This window comes from Mytilus californianus, unplaced genomic scaffold, assembly GCF_021869535.1.
Source record: "Mytilus californianus isolate M0D057914Y unplaced genomic scaffold, xbMytCali1.0.p SCAF_1, whole genome shotgun sequence".
Classification (NCBI taxonomy): domain Eukaryota; kingdom Metazoa; phylum Mollusca; class Bivalvia; order Mytilida; family Mytilidae; genus Mytilus; species Mytilus californianus.
In genome coordinates this window covers 90,293,826-90,311,965 of record NW_026262581.1, presented here as the reverse complement: position 1 = coordinate 90,311,965, position 18,140 = coordinate 90,293,826, and the positions used below count along the sequence as shown (strand labels likewise).

Sequence of the window (18,140 nt, the reverse complement as noted above, 5' to 3'; positions counted from 1 at the left end):
GCTGATAGCTTTAATTCATTCTGACAAAGTGCCCAAATTGATTTCTTCTTGTTTAGCCCATGCTGTATCGATTATTATAATACAAAACGTTTTCTGTTTATAAATGCTATTTCCATCATTAAATGGGTGTCTTCCTCGAGGTTCGCGTTTACTTAACAATAATAAGAATAGAACGGTTACGTAAAACCGAGTAACACCAATATTTTTTTCTGTGAATTAAGAAAAGAATCTCAATTGGAAAAGCTAGCTTATTTTATTTAAACAAAAACAAAAAATAAAATCTGCACACATGCTTCTCGTGACCGGTAAAGACACATTCCATATTGAATACAACAGAGTTCTTTTTAAATTAACATGCTGAAGGGATTTTTTTTTTATTAAATTACTGTTTACAGAACTATACAGTATTTATACCTCAAACTCAAAATTACTACAAGTCTTATATGGGCCTTTTTAAAAAAAATGTCCATTTTTGACAACCGGAAAAGGAAAAACAAAATGTTGAGAAATAAGTGATTTCATTGTACATTTCAATACTTTAACATCAGTATAAACTAAATACAAAATATGCAACCTTAAACTGAACGGTAAGTTTGACAACAACTCTGTAAAAGTGAACATGGTGTACCAAAAGTTCCCCTTCGCAACGATGTTTTAAGGCTCTACCATGTTAAAAGATTAGTATTCAAAGGTATGTTTTTCTTCAAGAATCTGTTAAAATAAATGATTGTATACGGTTTAACTATTTGATTTGCAATTATAACTACTAGAAAATATTACAAGCCGTTTTTTTAAAGATTCACAAATGTCCACTGCGAACCTATATATGTCCCCCATGAAACGCTCTGTGTCCACTACGCAACGGATTGTGTCCACTTCGAAACGAAATGTTGGGTAGCGGACCGTTGCGCAGTGGACGTATTTACATATTAGCAGCCATTGTTGTTACACGCGGTCTCTCAGATACATGTTTTTATGATTATTGTGTTACATTTTATTTCATAAACTCCACACGTTTTTTTGTGATTTGAGGTCAACATTTCTTACAAAAAGACGTTGCAAAGTGGACAAGTAAAAAAGAACGATATCAATTGATCTTGCCAATTGATTAAATGCAGACGAACTATATCATCAGCATCCAAAGATAACAGTCATTTTATTAAATGAGGTTGTATTAGTGGCAAGTAAAAGGAAAGACTACAATCTAAATAAAAGAATTATTATAATTTTGCCAACTGTTTGTTGTCGTTGCGAAGTGGACATTTTTTCATGGACGCCACTTAAAAAGTAACTAGCACAAATCTATTTGAACTTATATAAATATTTGAATACTTTTAGTAATGTTCAGATGTAGCTCTATGACAAAACATTGAAAAAGGAGCAAAAAAGATTGGTAAATTGTATGAAATTTTGAAAATTTGAATAAACTTTCAAATGTGGATAGGGCGTTTTTGCTGTTTTTGAGCTTTTTGGTCTGATATTTTTAGAGAGTCCCTACCACAAGGCAGACAAAAAGTGTTTTCGTTGTCTTTAATAAGTACAATTTATAGACTGAGACAAAAACAAATATATATATATATATATATAATTTTATCACAGTTTAAGCCCTGGACAGAGAAAGTGGACATTTTTTTAAAACGCCCATATAGGACCGAGTTCTACCATATTTAACAGATCAGACAAAAGAGAAGTATTACACTTGTGAAAATAACATAAACACGAAAACTCTCATGATTATTTCAGCTTCACTCTAATGGTTTTTACTGCCATGTATAACACGAGGGTGAAAATACCAGAACAGGATCTACTTGTCCCTCTATGTACCTTAGTTTGATAATTTTGCTCAGTTTTGATTTTTCTGTATTATGTTTACCAGAATTGTGTTTATTTTGGGGATGGTGTCTCTCCATTTACAAATTATGGTTTTTGCCTAGATATCTTCGCTTCTTGTATAGTTGCTTTTTTAAGAAAAGGGGTTTAAATTTGCACTGCTTTAGCTCAAAGTAGTTTACCTTTACACCGGCTTCAAATAGCTCACTATAAAAATATGGCCCTGGAACAGAGTTTGCATCCAGTCTTGCACGAACAGCACATTTTACCTACAAAAGAATAATAGCCAAAATCTCATAACTATGTCCAATTGGTTCTCTAGCACATTTAAATAGTCAGTAAACTCATTTACAAGATCTTATGACAGGCACAGGAACATATGGCGATGTAATAATTATTGTAAGCAGCCGCCCCCTTTCTTTCGGCCAAAAAATATTTTTATGGGAAAACTTACAATCAAAAAAAAAAAGTACATACATCACTGAATTCTGTATACCATTAATAGCTGCATAGAAGACAACAAAAACACATGTGCATGGAAAATTCTACAAAGTCAAACCGTACAAAAGAATGCTTACTGACGCCAATTTTATAGTAAGTCTATTCGTGTATGGAGTGAAATGAAGTCTCAAGTTTGTTCTCCATATTAAGGAGTGAAACAACCAACCAATTTATTCACAGTCTTACTAAACTCGGAACGATAAATAACTTAATGCTCTGCATAAACATAACCTTCCCCTAACCCTTTGACAATTGTGAAACAGCACAAAACATTAACAAAATGTAAAAATCGGTTTAAAATGACCTATCTCATTAAATTAACACGACTAATGTCTTAGATTGCGGACGCATATTATTCCGAGAATGAAACCATTAAAGATAAAAACATCTAACCAAATATCAATATCTACAATTATATACTTATTCATAAACAAACTTCATTGGAAATCTCACAATATGTGCGTGATTGGGTAGACTAGAGACGATAAAGAGGTTGATGTATCAGATTCTTGCCTAGTGTTGCAGACCGTACTAATGAGTCGATTAGTTGCGGTCTCCTAGGTGTATACCCCGTTTTTTTATATATATATATATAAGTACACAATTATCAAGGCGACATGAATCACCTTCATACTGATTCTTGTATCCATAATACGTGTATCTCAAAAGAGTATACGTGTTTAAAAACGCTATTGACGAATTTATTAGTGTTGCATCTTACTAAAATCACTCGAGTAAAAGGGTATTTTGAAATGATTTTATCTGTACACTGTTTGAGCATATTTCTTTACGTTTATATTTTACATACCACCATATTTATTTGATAGTTCCCCACCCAGTCGTTTGGACGCAACAAAGCTTGACCGATGTTAGAGAACTCAAGCCGTCTGTGTGTAACTACAGACTGGTCATTTATAAACCAATACACATCATAAACATAATTTTGTCCAGAAACTTCAGCAAACGAGCATTTAAACACTGGCTCTAAGCTAGGTCCTAGAGCAGGATTCAAGATAGCACCTTCCGCTAATTCTGCTTGAACAAGCGATACAAATGTTTCAGGTGGTACGTCAGCTGAAAATATGAAAATAATAAAATACTTTGAGGTTTATTTTGAATAATAAATCATTGTGTCCTTTAAACCCAGAAAGCCACTAACTTTTTATACTTCATCTGCAAAACCCTTCCTTTTCTTATTGAAAACAAATTAGCAAATCACAAAATCCTTGACACACAACTTTTCTGGGCACCACCTCCCGTAAACACACACAACCAAAAGCCTCTTGCATCGCAACTTTTTTTAAATAGCAAAAACCTCTGATGAGATATTAGCATTATGGATATGGGGTTTTTGTAAATAATAATTAGGACACAAACAATTGGTGATGAAATATGGAGATATACTTACATGTAATAAGCGGACAGTTTTTTTTAACGACTTTTGTATTACATTCAAGTTATCACAAAGCAACTTAAGTACAGTGCCAATTTTTGAGATATAATTGAACTAACAGAATAATATTTAAAAACCATGTATGACTGAACTAATTATAAACGTAAATGATATTGTTAATCGTTACTTCAGTAATTTGAGACGATTGTGATATGTTCTGACATTTGAATAGTGTACATTTCCGAAATTTTACTGTATTGTATATATATTATTTGTACGTCTTAAATTCAGTCCATATTTATATCGTTTCTACAGAAAAACTGTTAGCCTTCTATACATGTATACTATTTATCGCGTATAACTGTTTTAAAAAGAGACCTCCATAAAAGTTAATATCAGAACAATTTATTTATTTTTAATTTCGGTTATGTTTCTCTAGTTAATTCAAAAAAAAGGTCAAGACTCTCAAAAACATTTCTAAAAACCTTTAATTAGCATTTAAAATGGTAGGTCAAATCCAGTGAAACTTTGATGGTATGTTCCCTCTCATGTAACAATGGGAAATCTGCCATTAAAATTTTGGAAATGGTCACCGTTACCATGGAAACAGCAAAAAATGTCAAAAATTTCAAAATGCTCAAAACTCATTGAAACTTAATATGAATGTTAACTGGCAAGTGCAGACGAGATTTTTGACTTTGGATTTTTCAAAATGGCCACTGTTACCATGGAAACAGCAAAAATGTGTAAAATTTCAAAATGCTCCAAATGTCCTGAAATTTTACAGAAAGATGTATAGCCACACATATATGTGCATTCACTGTTAAAAATTTTGGAAATGGCTGCCTCTTAGTGGCAATGGGGGAAGGGTGGCATCCGCTATTGCTTGGAATATCAATTCTAGCTAGATATTTGCTGTTTGTATGACGTTCAAGAGCGATACGAACACATTAATTTCTTTCATTATAGACATTTTTTTCTACTGATGTTCTACATGTTGTGGAATTTACGAAAATATTTACACCATAATTAGAATAACTTAGTTATTTTTGTGATCATGCACTAATTACAAAAAGGTGTTTGAATGATTGACATGATTGAAATGAAACCCTAAGAATTGATTATATTATAAAACTCGTAAGCTGAAACTCGGAAATCTGAATGTACGTACCTCACAGAACTCATTAGTTTTCTATTTTAACCGCGATTATTACAGTTTTCTTCTATGAATGCTATGGCTTCTATCGTAATAGAGAGGCGAAAGATACCAAAGGGACATTCAAACTCATAGGTCAAAAATAAACTGACAACGCCATGGCAAAAAAGAGAAAAAGACCAAAATACAAACCACATTACACAAAACAGGTGTCCACAAGGGTAAGCAGATCCTGCCCCACATGTGGCATCCGTCGTGTTGCTAATGTAAGTACAAAACCGGTGATAATTCTAATTCGGAAGGTCATATTCGGGGATAAGAGGACGGAATTGAGATAACGACAATTGGAACATATCCATCCATATTCCATAACGGGCAACCAACTCGTAATGGCGTCCGTAAAATTAACGAAGGGGTGATCCCAACTTCACAACTAGAAACTCTTGATTTAATAACTTCCTTATGAGCAGCAAAACTCTATCAAGCAAATTATGATAGGAAATTCAAGCCCTGAAATATCGTAAACTTTACAAAAGTGTTGTTATTTTCTTCATTCAATTCCTTAGAATTGCCCTTTTTAATTTTATGTAATATTTGCAATCTGTTGTTGTGAGGATAAACCTATTTAGTTTCAAAGAGAAATGCAAACCAAAATCAAAGAAATAAGGTGTAAAATCCAAAGGAATTTTAAAAGGATAATAGCATTAATGAATATATATCATCGTCTTTTAATAAAATAAATGAGATATATGCACTTTTTTACTTTATTTTTGTAACAGTTATTATGACTGAGACAAAGCTTACATGTATGATACTCTTTTTTAGGAGAATTTTTAAGAAAAATGGTGATTGCAGACAGGACCTAACAACCCTATATTGCAATTACTTTACTGTCTTATATTGGATTTTTGTGACTAAGTATTGTACCCCAATTTTTGACGTTTTTACTTATTATGTCTGTTTGATTTGCTCACACATAGTTGTCAATATAATGGAATTCAATGCGACTGTCATACAAGTGAGAGGTTTAGCTAGCTTTAAAATCAGGTTTAATCCACCATTTTCTACATAAGGAAATGCCTGTACCAAGTCAGGAATATGACAGTGTTTTCAAATCGTTAGATGTGTTTGAGCTTTTGATTTTGCCATTTTACAAAGGAATTTCGGTATTGAATTTCCCTTGGAGTTCGGTATTTTTGTTATTTTACTTTTTTCCAACCTCAAATACAATATTGGTTTACGTTTCAGAATCCTTGGATTATAAAAATTAGGATTCATTTTGAAAATTACACTTTTAAGTTACAGATTTAAAACTGTGAATATAAAGACTCAAAGTTTCTTTAATTTGTTTAAGACTATTTAAATTTACTATGATTTTAGTATTATTTAACGATACTTTCCTCTTATCCAATTTTCTTCTATGTCAGTTCACAAAAACTCATCATAGATACCAGGATTGAAATTGTGTACGCCAGACTCGCGTTTTGTCTACAAAGACTCATCATAGATACCAGGATTGAAATTGTGTACTCCAAACTCGCGTTTTGTCTACAAAGACTCACCAACGACTCTCGAATCAAAGTACGAAGTTGTAGAGCATTGAATGACAGAATGGCTGTCTTTGATTGTCGAAATAATTGGTTATAGTGCGACTTTAATGAAATAGGCGACGAGTACCACTATATTTTAATTTGTAACTTTATAAGTTCTTAAAGAATCAAATTGTTACCAAAATATTGTCAGAAAAATACTCAGTGATTTTCAACAACTGATAACTTTGTATTAGAAAGCCTTTCAAGATTTATTTAACTTGTATTATCAAACTTCTTCCAGCTTGTTTTGTTTAAGTTGTGTCTATTATGCAACTTAAATACTTTCCTTGCTGCAAACAAGAATTGTATTTAAACATGATCCTTCGGTTGAAATGTAAAGACTAATTCGTTGTCAAAATTTATACTGTTTACTAAAGTGGACTTTTGTGTGATACGGCAAAACTATGTTCTATTGTTTCGGCCAATGTATAGAAAGTTCAGTCTTAGCAAATAAATAATGATAAACAATAAGGTAAAAACAAAACATGCATTAACTTACATGAACACCCAGGTGAATATCCTGTTTCGGAATACTCTCCATCGGGGCATTCCACCTCTGTCCCTAAATGTAAATTAGTAGATATGTTATAAGCGTCAATGAAACATCGACCAATCACGAAAATGAACATATTCGACAGGAACTTGCAAACACAGTAAATATTTGGGTAGAGACATGTTCATGCATGCGGCACTTTTTTGTTGTTTTTTTTATTTTTTCAAATATTAATATTTTGACAAACAAAATACTAGTAATTCATTTAGAATATAACTGCATTACATTTTAAAACATAAATTTTACTGTCGCAAATTGGGTTTAACTAGTAACGCTCTGTGTATGCTTCGGAATAAAATATACTTTGATGACAAAAACTTGATTTGCGGATAAAAATGTGACTGCTTTGTTCAGCTTTAAAGAAGATGCATAACAATGCAATCCCGGATTAAATATAAATTAAAAACAAGGGCAGAAGATATAAAAATAGCGGCTTCTTTTAGTTACACACATATCTACCATATATATTTCCTTATTAAAATATATGATGTCGTCAAATTGAATTAGTTTTTTTCTCTTCAGCCCGCCATAAATCAGTCAGCATAAGAGTTTTTTTTTATAATTTTCATAATATCTATACTAAATAGTATGGTCACACAATTTTCCATAGTAGGTATTCTTCATTAAATGGTCATATGTGGATTTGAATGTTGGAGAAGTATACATACTTCCTCCAGTACTTCAAGTTACTTACTCCGATGCATACAAATAAGCACACGTGTGTACTTCCTCCAGTACTTCAAGTTACTTACTCCGATGCATACAAATAAGCACATGTGTGTGGTGAAGTAGTATGTACGGACCTCACATTTTGGGGATATTCTTTTTTAAGAGATAAAATGTTCGTAAGTAAAAAGTAAAAAGTTTGAATGTGATATTACTCTTGTTGACAGTTGATTCTTGAAAACTCGTCTACATTTAGAACAATAGACTCACTTAAATGAAATGGTTTAAAAGAAGACAATTATAATAAAATGTATAGATTATCTACTCTAATGTAAAAAAAACATGTTCAACTTTGTTTTATCACCAGATGAAAAGTTTGATTTTTTTTGTATCTTACCAAAACAATATGCCGATTTTGTAAGCTGGCTGCTTAGTAAATTGTAAACAAGAAAATCACCAGGACACCTTCTGATGTCGATATTCCAGGTGGACTGACACACATTCGTTAAAGTTTGAATGCATACAGATTGTGACACTTCAGAGTTTACATCTGTTGGTAGGGTACCTAAAAGAAATGAATCCTCTAAAACTGTCAAGTTATGTAATAGTAAATTTTCTTTATCAAGAGGTATTTGTTTTCTTTCTGATATAAGAAATTCTTGATTGCTACCGTCTTTTTGAATTTGCCTGTATGTTCCTTAATCACCCTTGTCTAATTCTGTTTATAAATTCTGATCAATTCCAAAATAGTAAAAATTATTCGATATAACTTACTAATATTATAGTTTGTTTGAGGTTGAAAAAATTATATATACCCTTAATCATGCATTGTTTATAGAAGCATATGTTCTCTTTCTAAAGTATTATATAATGTACATACCATTTAACCATATTGGGTACCACGAGCCACATCTGAATGTCCCAGGCGCTGCAGTAGGAATTTCTTCTCCAGCAACACTTACAATTCTGTACCATCCAGGATCAAGTCTGTCATCACTTATTGCTATGTCATTATCCAAGTCAAGAGTATACCCTGCAGACCTTTTAACATTGTCTAAAGTTGAATAACTTGCACATGGATCTGTAATTAGATTTTTAAGGACATACATGTACATTTTTTAAACCTAACAAAGGAGGATCAATGTAGATGAAGTTGTACAGGACAGAAGGGCATACGATACAGTTTTTATCTCACGGTGAATTTTTGACGAAAATTTGCATACATGCTATTTTTTACCTAGTCAATTCGAATATGTGATGAAAAATATACCTGCATGTGCTACTTTGAGGGATAAATGGGGTAGAAATTTTGGACATTAACTCAAAATTTCGATTTCTTGGACATTTTCTAATTTTTGAACAGACATACCTAACTTTTTTGTTTCAAAAGATAATCACAAGCGGGTTTTTGTAAAATATTTGAAATATCATCTTGTTACATAAATATACTCTAATATAGATTAGACCGTTGGTTTTCCCGTTTGAATGGTTTTACACTAGTAATTTTGGGGGCCCTTTATAGCTTACTTTTCGGTGTGAGCCAAGGCTCCGTGTTGAAGACCGTACTGTGACCTATAATGGTTTACTTTTATAAATTTTGACTTGGATGGAGAGTTGTCTCATTGGCACTCATACCACATCTTCTTATATCTATCTAAGTTTGTGTAAAATTTCTCAGGAAATAATTCATTTTTATGATTTTGGAAAAAAACTGGAATATTTTGCAGTATATTTATTCATTTTGAAAAAAAATTCATCGCTGATTTCTTTATAAAAATTGGTACAAATAATCGTCATACAAAATCAAGCCAAATGTCATTTTAAAAAAGAGGGGTCCATGTACTCGTTTTCAAGCTAATGATTAAAATCATTTCGTCAACGTAGCGTAGCAAGGAAGACGTTACCACTGTTTCGGAGACCCAAACTCCGAAATAGTGGTAACTTCTTCCTTCCTTCTAATTTCGGGTTAAATTTTGACCGAAAAAATTTGAAAGTCAAATTTTTTCGGTCAAAATGTAGCCCGAAATTGGTCAAATAGTTTCAGGAATTTTTTTCAATAAATGTAAAACAGACTATGAAAATATCCAAAATGTTATGTTATGTGACGACAAGAAGCTTTTCGGATATTCCAAAATGAGACAACAGCTGTTTACCGATGTTCTTAACTAGTTAACCCATTAAAAGACTCAAGATTAATATCGCATTATGATAGTTTAAATTATATTCTACATACCGGTCTGGGCAAACGTAATATCAATTTGTATAAAAACTAAGAAAAAATATACTGTGCACATGTACATTTTCCGTTAGCAATACAAACATTCAGTCTTTATAATAAGTTAAAAGTCTACGCAATGCTAGTTGAACACCAAATTCTGGATTTTCCAAAGTTTAAGACCAATAAGAATTAACTTCCTGGTAAAGTTTTTAAAACTGATTCATTCATTAATATAGCATTAAAACGTTTCTTTTTTTTTTTGTAACATAATTGATATTCAAATGTTGTTTCATATAGATATAATTGAATGAGAACCATAATGGTAAAAACAGTATAAAAAATACGAAATAAAACTCCATAATGGACAGCTCTGTTATTTACACTAAACCAATAGACATAATTTGTTATTTAAAGCGATTCAGATGGTGCGCATACAAGAGACAAGAGACTATGGCAAGCAGTGTTACTATTTATTCTAACTTCAAGATATCTAATTAACTTTATAAGATAACTCATATAGTTGTTAAGATATCGTATATAGTTTATAAGATATCTTAAATAGTTTATAAGATATCTTATATAGCTTATAATATATCTTATATAGTTTATAAGATATCTTATATAGTTGTATGTTAAGATATATTATAAAGTATATAAGATATATTACAAAGTATATAAGATATCTTACAAAGTATATAATATATCTTCTAAAGTTTATAAGATATCTTCTAAAAGTATATAAGATATCTTATAAAGTTTATTAGTATATATTGTCATAAAAGAAAAGATAAACAACAACACCATATGTTGTATAAATTAAAAATATGTATTCTCTATCCAAGCAACTTTTGTCTTGCAATCTTATTCTGCAATGTATCAAACTATTTTAGCTGTGTCTATTTAATATGTTGTATATCTTCTGCCTATATATTATATTATGCATACAATGTGTATAACTTACTATTATGTTCATGTGCAAATTAAAAGAAGTTCATTATAAAAAAAAATCTCTTATAAAGACTAATTTATATAAGATGTATTATATATTATATGAGATATCTAATATATTATATGAGATATCTTATATATTATATGAGATATCTAATTTTAATATATGAGATATCTTATATATTATATGAGATATCTTATATATTATATGAGATATCTAATATTTTATATGAGATATCTTGAATTTTGAATAAATAGTAAATCGGCTTGCAATAAGAGACACTTATGTCACAGTTTCAAGTGACTAGAAATAATTGTGTTATTTATATGGTGGTAAACACATGTATTTGTACTTCTGAAAAAAAGGAAAAGATGAACACAATAAATAATTTGACTCCGAGGTGAGCATTCGTTAATTTATAAAATAAATTAAACCTTAATTCCATTTGCTTAAGAAAAAGTTCACTGATGTGTTTTACTTTCATTGTCAACTCCTAAACTCTTTATTTTTAATACCATGATAATTGACCAAATCAATTTGACCATTGTCATTAAAATTGAAATAAAAATGCAACCAGTTTTCTATCAGTTGAGAAATACTTTCACGTTTCCGTCGGTTGATAACTATATATGGAAATTCCAATGCCAAATTACATCATGAGTATAAGAATAGTTTAGTTTCATTAATTTTTCTTTGCATGTGCATGTATTTTCCGTTACATAATGATTATTGATAATAGGATCTTCATGACAAAACATGAATTTACATTTAAGTTATGAAAAATATAATTTAAGAATTCTCTTGAATAATATTTCGGAGAACTAGCACACGAAGGACGACCAACAAGGAAGTCATAGATAGTTCATTGCGTACTTGTATTTTTAAATGTCCATGGCCACATATATATCTATATTGAAAAGTCATATGAACTAGTTTAAAGAGGGGGCATTGTACGAAGTACATGAAACAACACAACAAAAATGCAGAAAATTAATCAGTTGTAAAAATACATTTTTTTATTTCATTCATCGTTTCGTGGTATCTATAATTTGATTCCAGATGATACATTTGTTTTTTATAATTTGTTTTTTTAAATAGTTAAGAACGTACTATGATCTAATGAGAAGAAGTCAAAATTTAATAGCTTACAAAGTACTTTCAGTAAATAGTTAAGCCAGTTACTTAAAAGTTGAGGAATACCATAGTGACCAGAAAAAATTCAAATAATCAGAAATTCCAGAGAAAGGGCAATATAAACAATATTCGGCTAAATTTTCCATATAACTTTTTCTCCGGATTTACCCTTCAAGTTTTAATATATTTTACATTTTTCAAATTTGTTAAAACACATAGCGCACAATTAAACAAATACAAACAATATAAAAAAAAACTATTTCCTACTTAGACAAAAATTGTCTGCTGTCAGATCAGGGAAAAAAGGGTCAACAAAAAACTTCACGTACAAAATAAAAATCATGACATTGAACTCTACAAACTATACATAATATAACAATATGCATAGAAAACTGGTGCTTATTCATATAACCTAAAATATAACCGCCTAGAGTGGAATGGTATACAAATCTATGTGTGTCCTAATTAACTTTTACATTTACATTTCATTTATGCAGAATTTTACATATCGCATTGATTAACATCAGTTAAATTTTGAAAAGTCCCAAGAGTCATCAATATTAATAGGTTTGTGATGCAATAAGCATTTAAATCGACTACATTACATAGATCATTTCATTATGATTAAAAAAAAACCAGATAATCCATTTACAACTTACTAAGTACGAACGTGTCTGATATGGTATGATGAACGTTGAAAAGGTGTCCTATAAATTTAGAGTTTCAAAAAAATAAATTTTGACTCATTCAATCATATGGTAATCATTATTACATGAATAATGAAAGAAAGTGAATTTTACTATCAAGTAAAATTATAGTAAAATCATTTTTACATGGTCATAATCGACTTGTCCTTACGAAGCACCATATGTCAATTTTGCATGGAAAATAGTTGAAGAAATATCTAAATGAACTGTTAAAAAGAAGTCATTGAACCCTCTTTCTTTTTTTTATCTAAATTTATATTGGTAATAAAATTTGTTTTCATCATATCAAAATTTCTTAAATTTATCAAAATTTTTAGGTATTTAATGTGGTCTTGCTCCTTTTCATACGATTTAAGAACAGTAAGTTCGTAAGAAAAGGAACAAGAACTATTTCACATCGAGTAGAAATTGTAATATATTTTGTTTCTGAAATAATAATTTTAAAAACAGTAAGAAGAAAGTAAAAAGGTCCATGCCCCAAAATTCGTGGTTTCACTTACGGACTAAACGGTCGACAGAATAAGGGCGCTTTAAAAGGCAAGATATTACAGATACAGTAAGATTAAGGATTATTAAAAATGAGAATGGGAACGGGGAATGTGTCAAAGAGACAACAACCCGACCAAAGAGCAGAAGACAGTCCAAGGCCACCAATGGGTCTTCAACACAGCGAGAAAATCACGCACCCGGAGGCTCCTAAACAAAATGTGTACTAGTTCATAGAAAATGGACGTCAAACTAAACTCCGAAACATATAAATGAACCGAAATTTAAAAAAAACAAACATACAAGACTAACAATGGCCAGAGGTTCCTGACTTGGGACAGGTACAAACATGCGGCGGGGTCAAACATGTTTTGTGAGATCTCAACCCTCCCCCTATACCACAAGACAATGTAGAATAAACAAACACACATTCGGAGAATGAGCTATGTGTTTTTTTGGAAGGAATTTAGAATTTATTCGAAAAATACCTAAATGTATATGATCTCAATACTCATATGGTCCGAACCGTTATAAACCAAACGAGTATAATACTCATATGGTTCACGAAACAGATTGAGACTGGTAGCGTCGACAAATCAATTTCATACTGTTTTGGTGCCATTGAACATGTAGCTGTACATTAGGTTAAAAATTGTTTTTATACAAAACACTATAAAATTAATTCTGATTTATAAATTTTGGACATTTGTTCTCATTTGAGATACTTGTGTTTTTTTACCTGAATATCAAATAAAAAGTAAAAGGTGAAATTTATTTAGGAATCGATATTAGCTAAATACAAGTACAGTTTAAAAATATGTACCTTCGAAAATATGAATTAAACAAATACGGTAAAGGTAAAATCCACTCTCAAGTTAATATCCTTCCAAGGATAACACATGAAAGCGTTTCCGCTTATATTCAACGTGGTCATTAAAGTGTATATCGCTTTTATTAAAAAAAATAGAAATTAAAAGAAGGCATGCATTACTTTAATTTAAGTCAAAAATAAACATACAAATTTACTTATTTTTCAGGTATTGCTTTACTTCAATTTTGAATGCGTCCTGGTCATGTATTGATTTTTTATATCATTTAGAATAAGGAGATGCGGTATGATGGAAATGAGACAACTATCCACAAAAACAAACACATGACAAGGATGCGAAGGTCACATTTTTTTTTATCATTTCAACAATTTTATATCTTGTGGGCTCTATTCAATGTGCATTGTATTCATTAACGTTGATTTGAATATTCGGTACTGACATCTTCTGTTTCTTTATAATGTATACTCAGACAGTCAACTCTTTACTTAAGTATAATATTGTTTTATAAAAAAAAATGATACAAACTAAAAACGATGTTTCTCCTCGTTTATAATTTCAAATACTGAATAAATTTTGTATATACATGTAATTAAGGAGATACAATATATGACATGATTTTCAATGCCACTACTAACCATTAAAACTGAAGGACAAGGATAGTTACAGATCACCGTAGCCTTTACCAATAAGCCAAAAACGCACACCATATAGTAAGATTTAGTGCGTGAACCCCTGAGGGTTAGGCGTCAATGGTTAGGCGTTTTTAAGATTTTAAAACTGAACCATTCTAGCGAAATTAAAAAAAGAGCCAAGTCCGTTTATGCAGTAATTAAGGAGTTTTTAAAAATTGTTCCTATTTTAATTAAAATAGCAAAAATGGAATTATTATAATCATATTATTTAATTGGTAAAATACTGGAACAAAATATCTTTTATCGTTATTTAAATACAAATTGAAATAAAAAGAAAATAAATTAAAGAAAAACAAGCTGAACCTTAAAGAATCGTTGAGATGTGTAAGATGCAGATAAGAGATGCTACAACGAAACATTTCATTTTTTAATAAATATTTAACTTATTAAAATATTTTTAGCGGTATGATGATGATTCTGAAAGAATAACTTATTTTAGGACTTGATGTCTGAGATGACGGATAATAGAAAAGTTGATTATGCATAAATTATGCAATAGCAGGAGTGAAATACTAATACAGGGTCAGAGATAAAATAACTATGATCTTTTATAGAGACTGAGTGATACAGTCAGAGATAAGATAATGAATTTCTATTTATATTTATTTAGGCTCTACATTTGTATAAAACTATAAATAGGGGAAAAAAGCAATAATTAGAATAAAAGACGACGCAATGAAATCAGGCAGTTAGTTTTCTTGTATGAATTGTTTTACATTTGTCATTTTGGGGCTTATAATAGCTTACTATGCGGTATGGGTTTTGTTCATTGTTAAAGGCCGTACGGTGACAATAGTTGTTAACTTCTACGTCACTCGGTCTCTGGTGGAGATTTATCTCATTGGCAATAATACCACATCTTCCTTTTTTTTTGGTATATAGAAACCGTACTTAATATTATTTTAAAATACTAGTCAACCCTGGAAATTATGACAAATTTAAAGGCACCTTTTAGGTGTGTTAAATACAGAAATTATATGTCATATCGAAACAGTTCATCAATGAATATGCCTTCGAGTCCTTAAAATAATTCTATAGATATGAAACGATTTACAGACACTGAGTGATATTCTTTGGAGTTGACGTGATGGCTCTCTATTTATTTAAAACTTATGGTCTATGAAGTAAAAAAAAATGAGGTCTGATCTATTCCTCGATGTTTGGATTGAAAACTATTATACTTAAGTTAATAACGGTATATGATTGCGAGAATATTAGCAATTGTCCAAAGAATTATAATAACAGGAAGATGAATATTATCTATTCCAGATTATTTTATAAAATTATAGAGATGCGTATGTTAATTTTTTATAGGAAACTTTTTAGTATGTGACTGCACCCCCCCCCCCCCCCCCCCCCCCAAAAAAAAAAATCAGATTTAAAGTTGAAGTAGCTCGTGCACAACTTCATGTCCACCCTAAAGAATAATCAGTGCAAGTTACTGGGAATTCCGTCAATTTGTTTTCAAGGCGTTGAGGCAATCTGCATTCATAAACGAATTTAGAGGGTCTAGTTGACAAAGGCTTAGAGCTTTTTTGGCGACAAAATAGGACGATATCATAACAAATTAGACGATACAAAAACGTTTGTACTCATAAGAAAAACGAGCACAACTAAGAAACAATTTATTTTTTCAAATCAATATCCGTATTCAACGGACATGCGATTGCAAAAATGTGATTTTTAAATTACGTACTCACGGGACATGAGCTATACAGAATTGGCACTGTTATTCCTGCTTCTCTCTGTCTGTCACCCACTCGTATAAAAACAACAAATCAACAACTTCGTTATATTTAGGCTAATTTACAAAAGGACAAGTTATGAGATGAAAAAGTGAGATTTCTTTAAACAAACTGATTTACGTATAAAGTTGAGGTTTCCAACAGTTTCTACTCTAAATACCTGATTTGAGTTTGTTGCCTTGGGTATAAATAAATTGAGATCAAGCATATCTTGAATATGATAGCCAATGACCAAACCATACAAACCAGTGTAATAGGTTTTCCAAAATGGTTTTAGTTCGGGATTAACAAATAAGAATATCGCTTAGGGTTTTGAACTATTTTCAAACTGGCTACAAAAACTAATAATCATGATTCATTTCATTAAACTTTTTACAACAAAGACTGTTTTCACAGTTACATTTCGACCTCAGCCAGAAAGCTACCCCTTATTCCCAAAATAGCACCTCTGAAAGGAATTAACATACAGTGGTTGCTTCTTATTTATCATGTTGTAAATGTTATCTATCGGAAGCGACTGAGGGATGGGAGAGAGAGAAATTATTTCTTTAACAAGAAAATAATGCCCAACATAGAACATCAGTTTCATTAAAAATCCATGTCAGTTTATCTACATCTTATATAAAAAAAATGAGGTAAAAGCATGCATCTTAAACAAATATCTGATCTTTCATTCCAAACATGCATTTAGGTTCACGATTGCATTTCTTTTTGTAAAAGAAAGCAACTTGTCTATACTATCAAACGATAAACATCTTATGGTATGAATATTCCGTAATTTACCGCCTTCTGCTCTTGGTGTTCAGACGACATTTAATAGTTTGTCATACATCTGTTGTTTTTTTTTTACATTTCTACATTTTGTCTTTTCATATTTGCATTAGGACTTAATATTTCTGGCATTTAGTGTAAAACTGCAAAAACTGCCGGAACTAGCCACATTTGGATGTATTGTCATTAAAATTTCGACATGCGTATAAAAAAGCCATTTCAGATTTAAAAAAATCTTGTATCTATATTTGGATAGATCGTTTAATATTTTTTTATAATTAGTATTGAATTCTTTTAGTTATGTATCTAAAGTATCCGAATACCACACAGTTCATATCGAAATGGAGTAAACAGATATAAACGTTCGACCTTCTTTCACTAAAAACCATTGTCCCAAGTTTTGTAAAAATCAGATTCAAGAGTATAACATCTAATATAATTGCCTATAATGTGTTTGACAAATGCCAAAATAAAAATATAGTACATGTATGGAATGCACGATAGGCTTATCATCCAAATATTGGGTTCATAACGTTATCATTATCACCTTAATCCGTAAAGTTACGACTAGAGCTGATGAGAACCATGAAATAAAACATACGAAAAGAGAACAAGGAAATCCAAATGGCGAAATGCTCTCACAACAAAACCAGCTACCTGTCTTGGAAGAACTGGGATCCCTTTGACCGACATCCAAAATTTGAACCAATCAGTTCTGTAACCAGATTTTAAAAGGATGCAGTCGTGCTACAAAACAATTCCATTTTTCAAGTCGTAAATGACACAATAATGGTGTCTATACATATATATTATACAGAACAGGTATGCACGTGAAAACTTCTACACCAGTCAAACTTCCAAAATTGTTAAAACAGGAAATATTGTCGTAAAATGAATACTTTATTAAGAACATGCTG

The 18,140-nt window shown here is 30.8% G+C and overlaps 1 protein-coding gene across 1 annotated transcript in view; it reads right to left on the bottom strand.

Annotated features, from left to right (window-relative positions):
- LOC127709569 (uncharacterized) overlaps positions 1-10,011 on the bottom strand; it is a 41,294-nt gene extending 31,283 nt beyond the window's left edge. The window contains exons 1-6 of the mRNA XM_052215177.1: positions 9,925-10,011; positions 8,572-8,772; positions 8,089-8,256; positions 6,972-7,034; positions 3,140-3,405; positions 2,013-2,099 (exon numbers count right to left, since the gene is read on the bottom strand). Coding sequence (XP_052071137.1) covers positions 2,013-2,099; positions 3,140-3,405; positions 6,972-7,034; positions 8,089-8,256; positions 8,572-8,772; positions 9,925-9,991 — 852 coding nt within the window. The 5' untranslated portion in view covers positions 9,992-10,011. The remainder of the gene's footprint in view (positions 1-2,012; positions 2,100-3,139; positions 3,406-6,971; positions 7,035-8,088; positions 8,257-8,571; positions 8,773-9,924) is intronic.
- Positions 10,012-18,140: the final 8,129 nt, after the last annotated feature.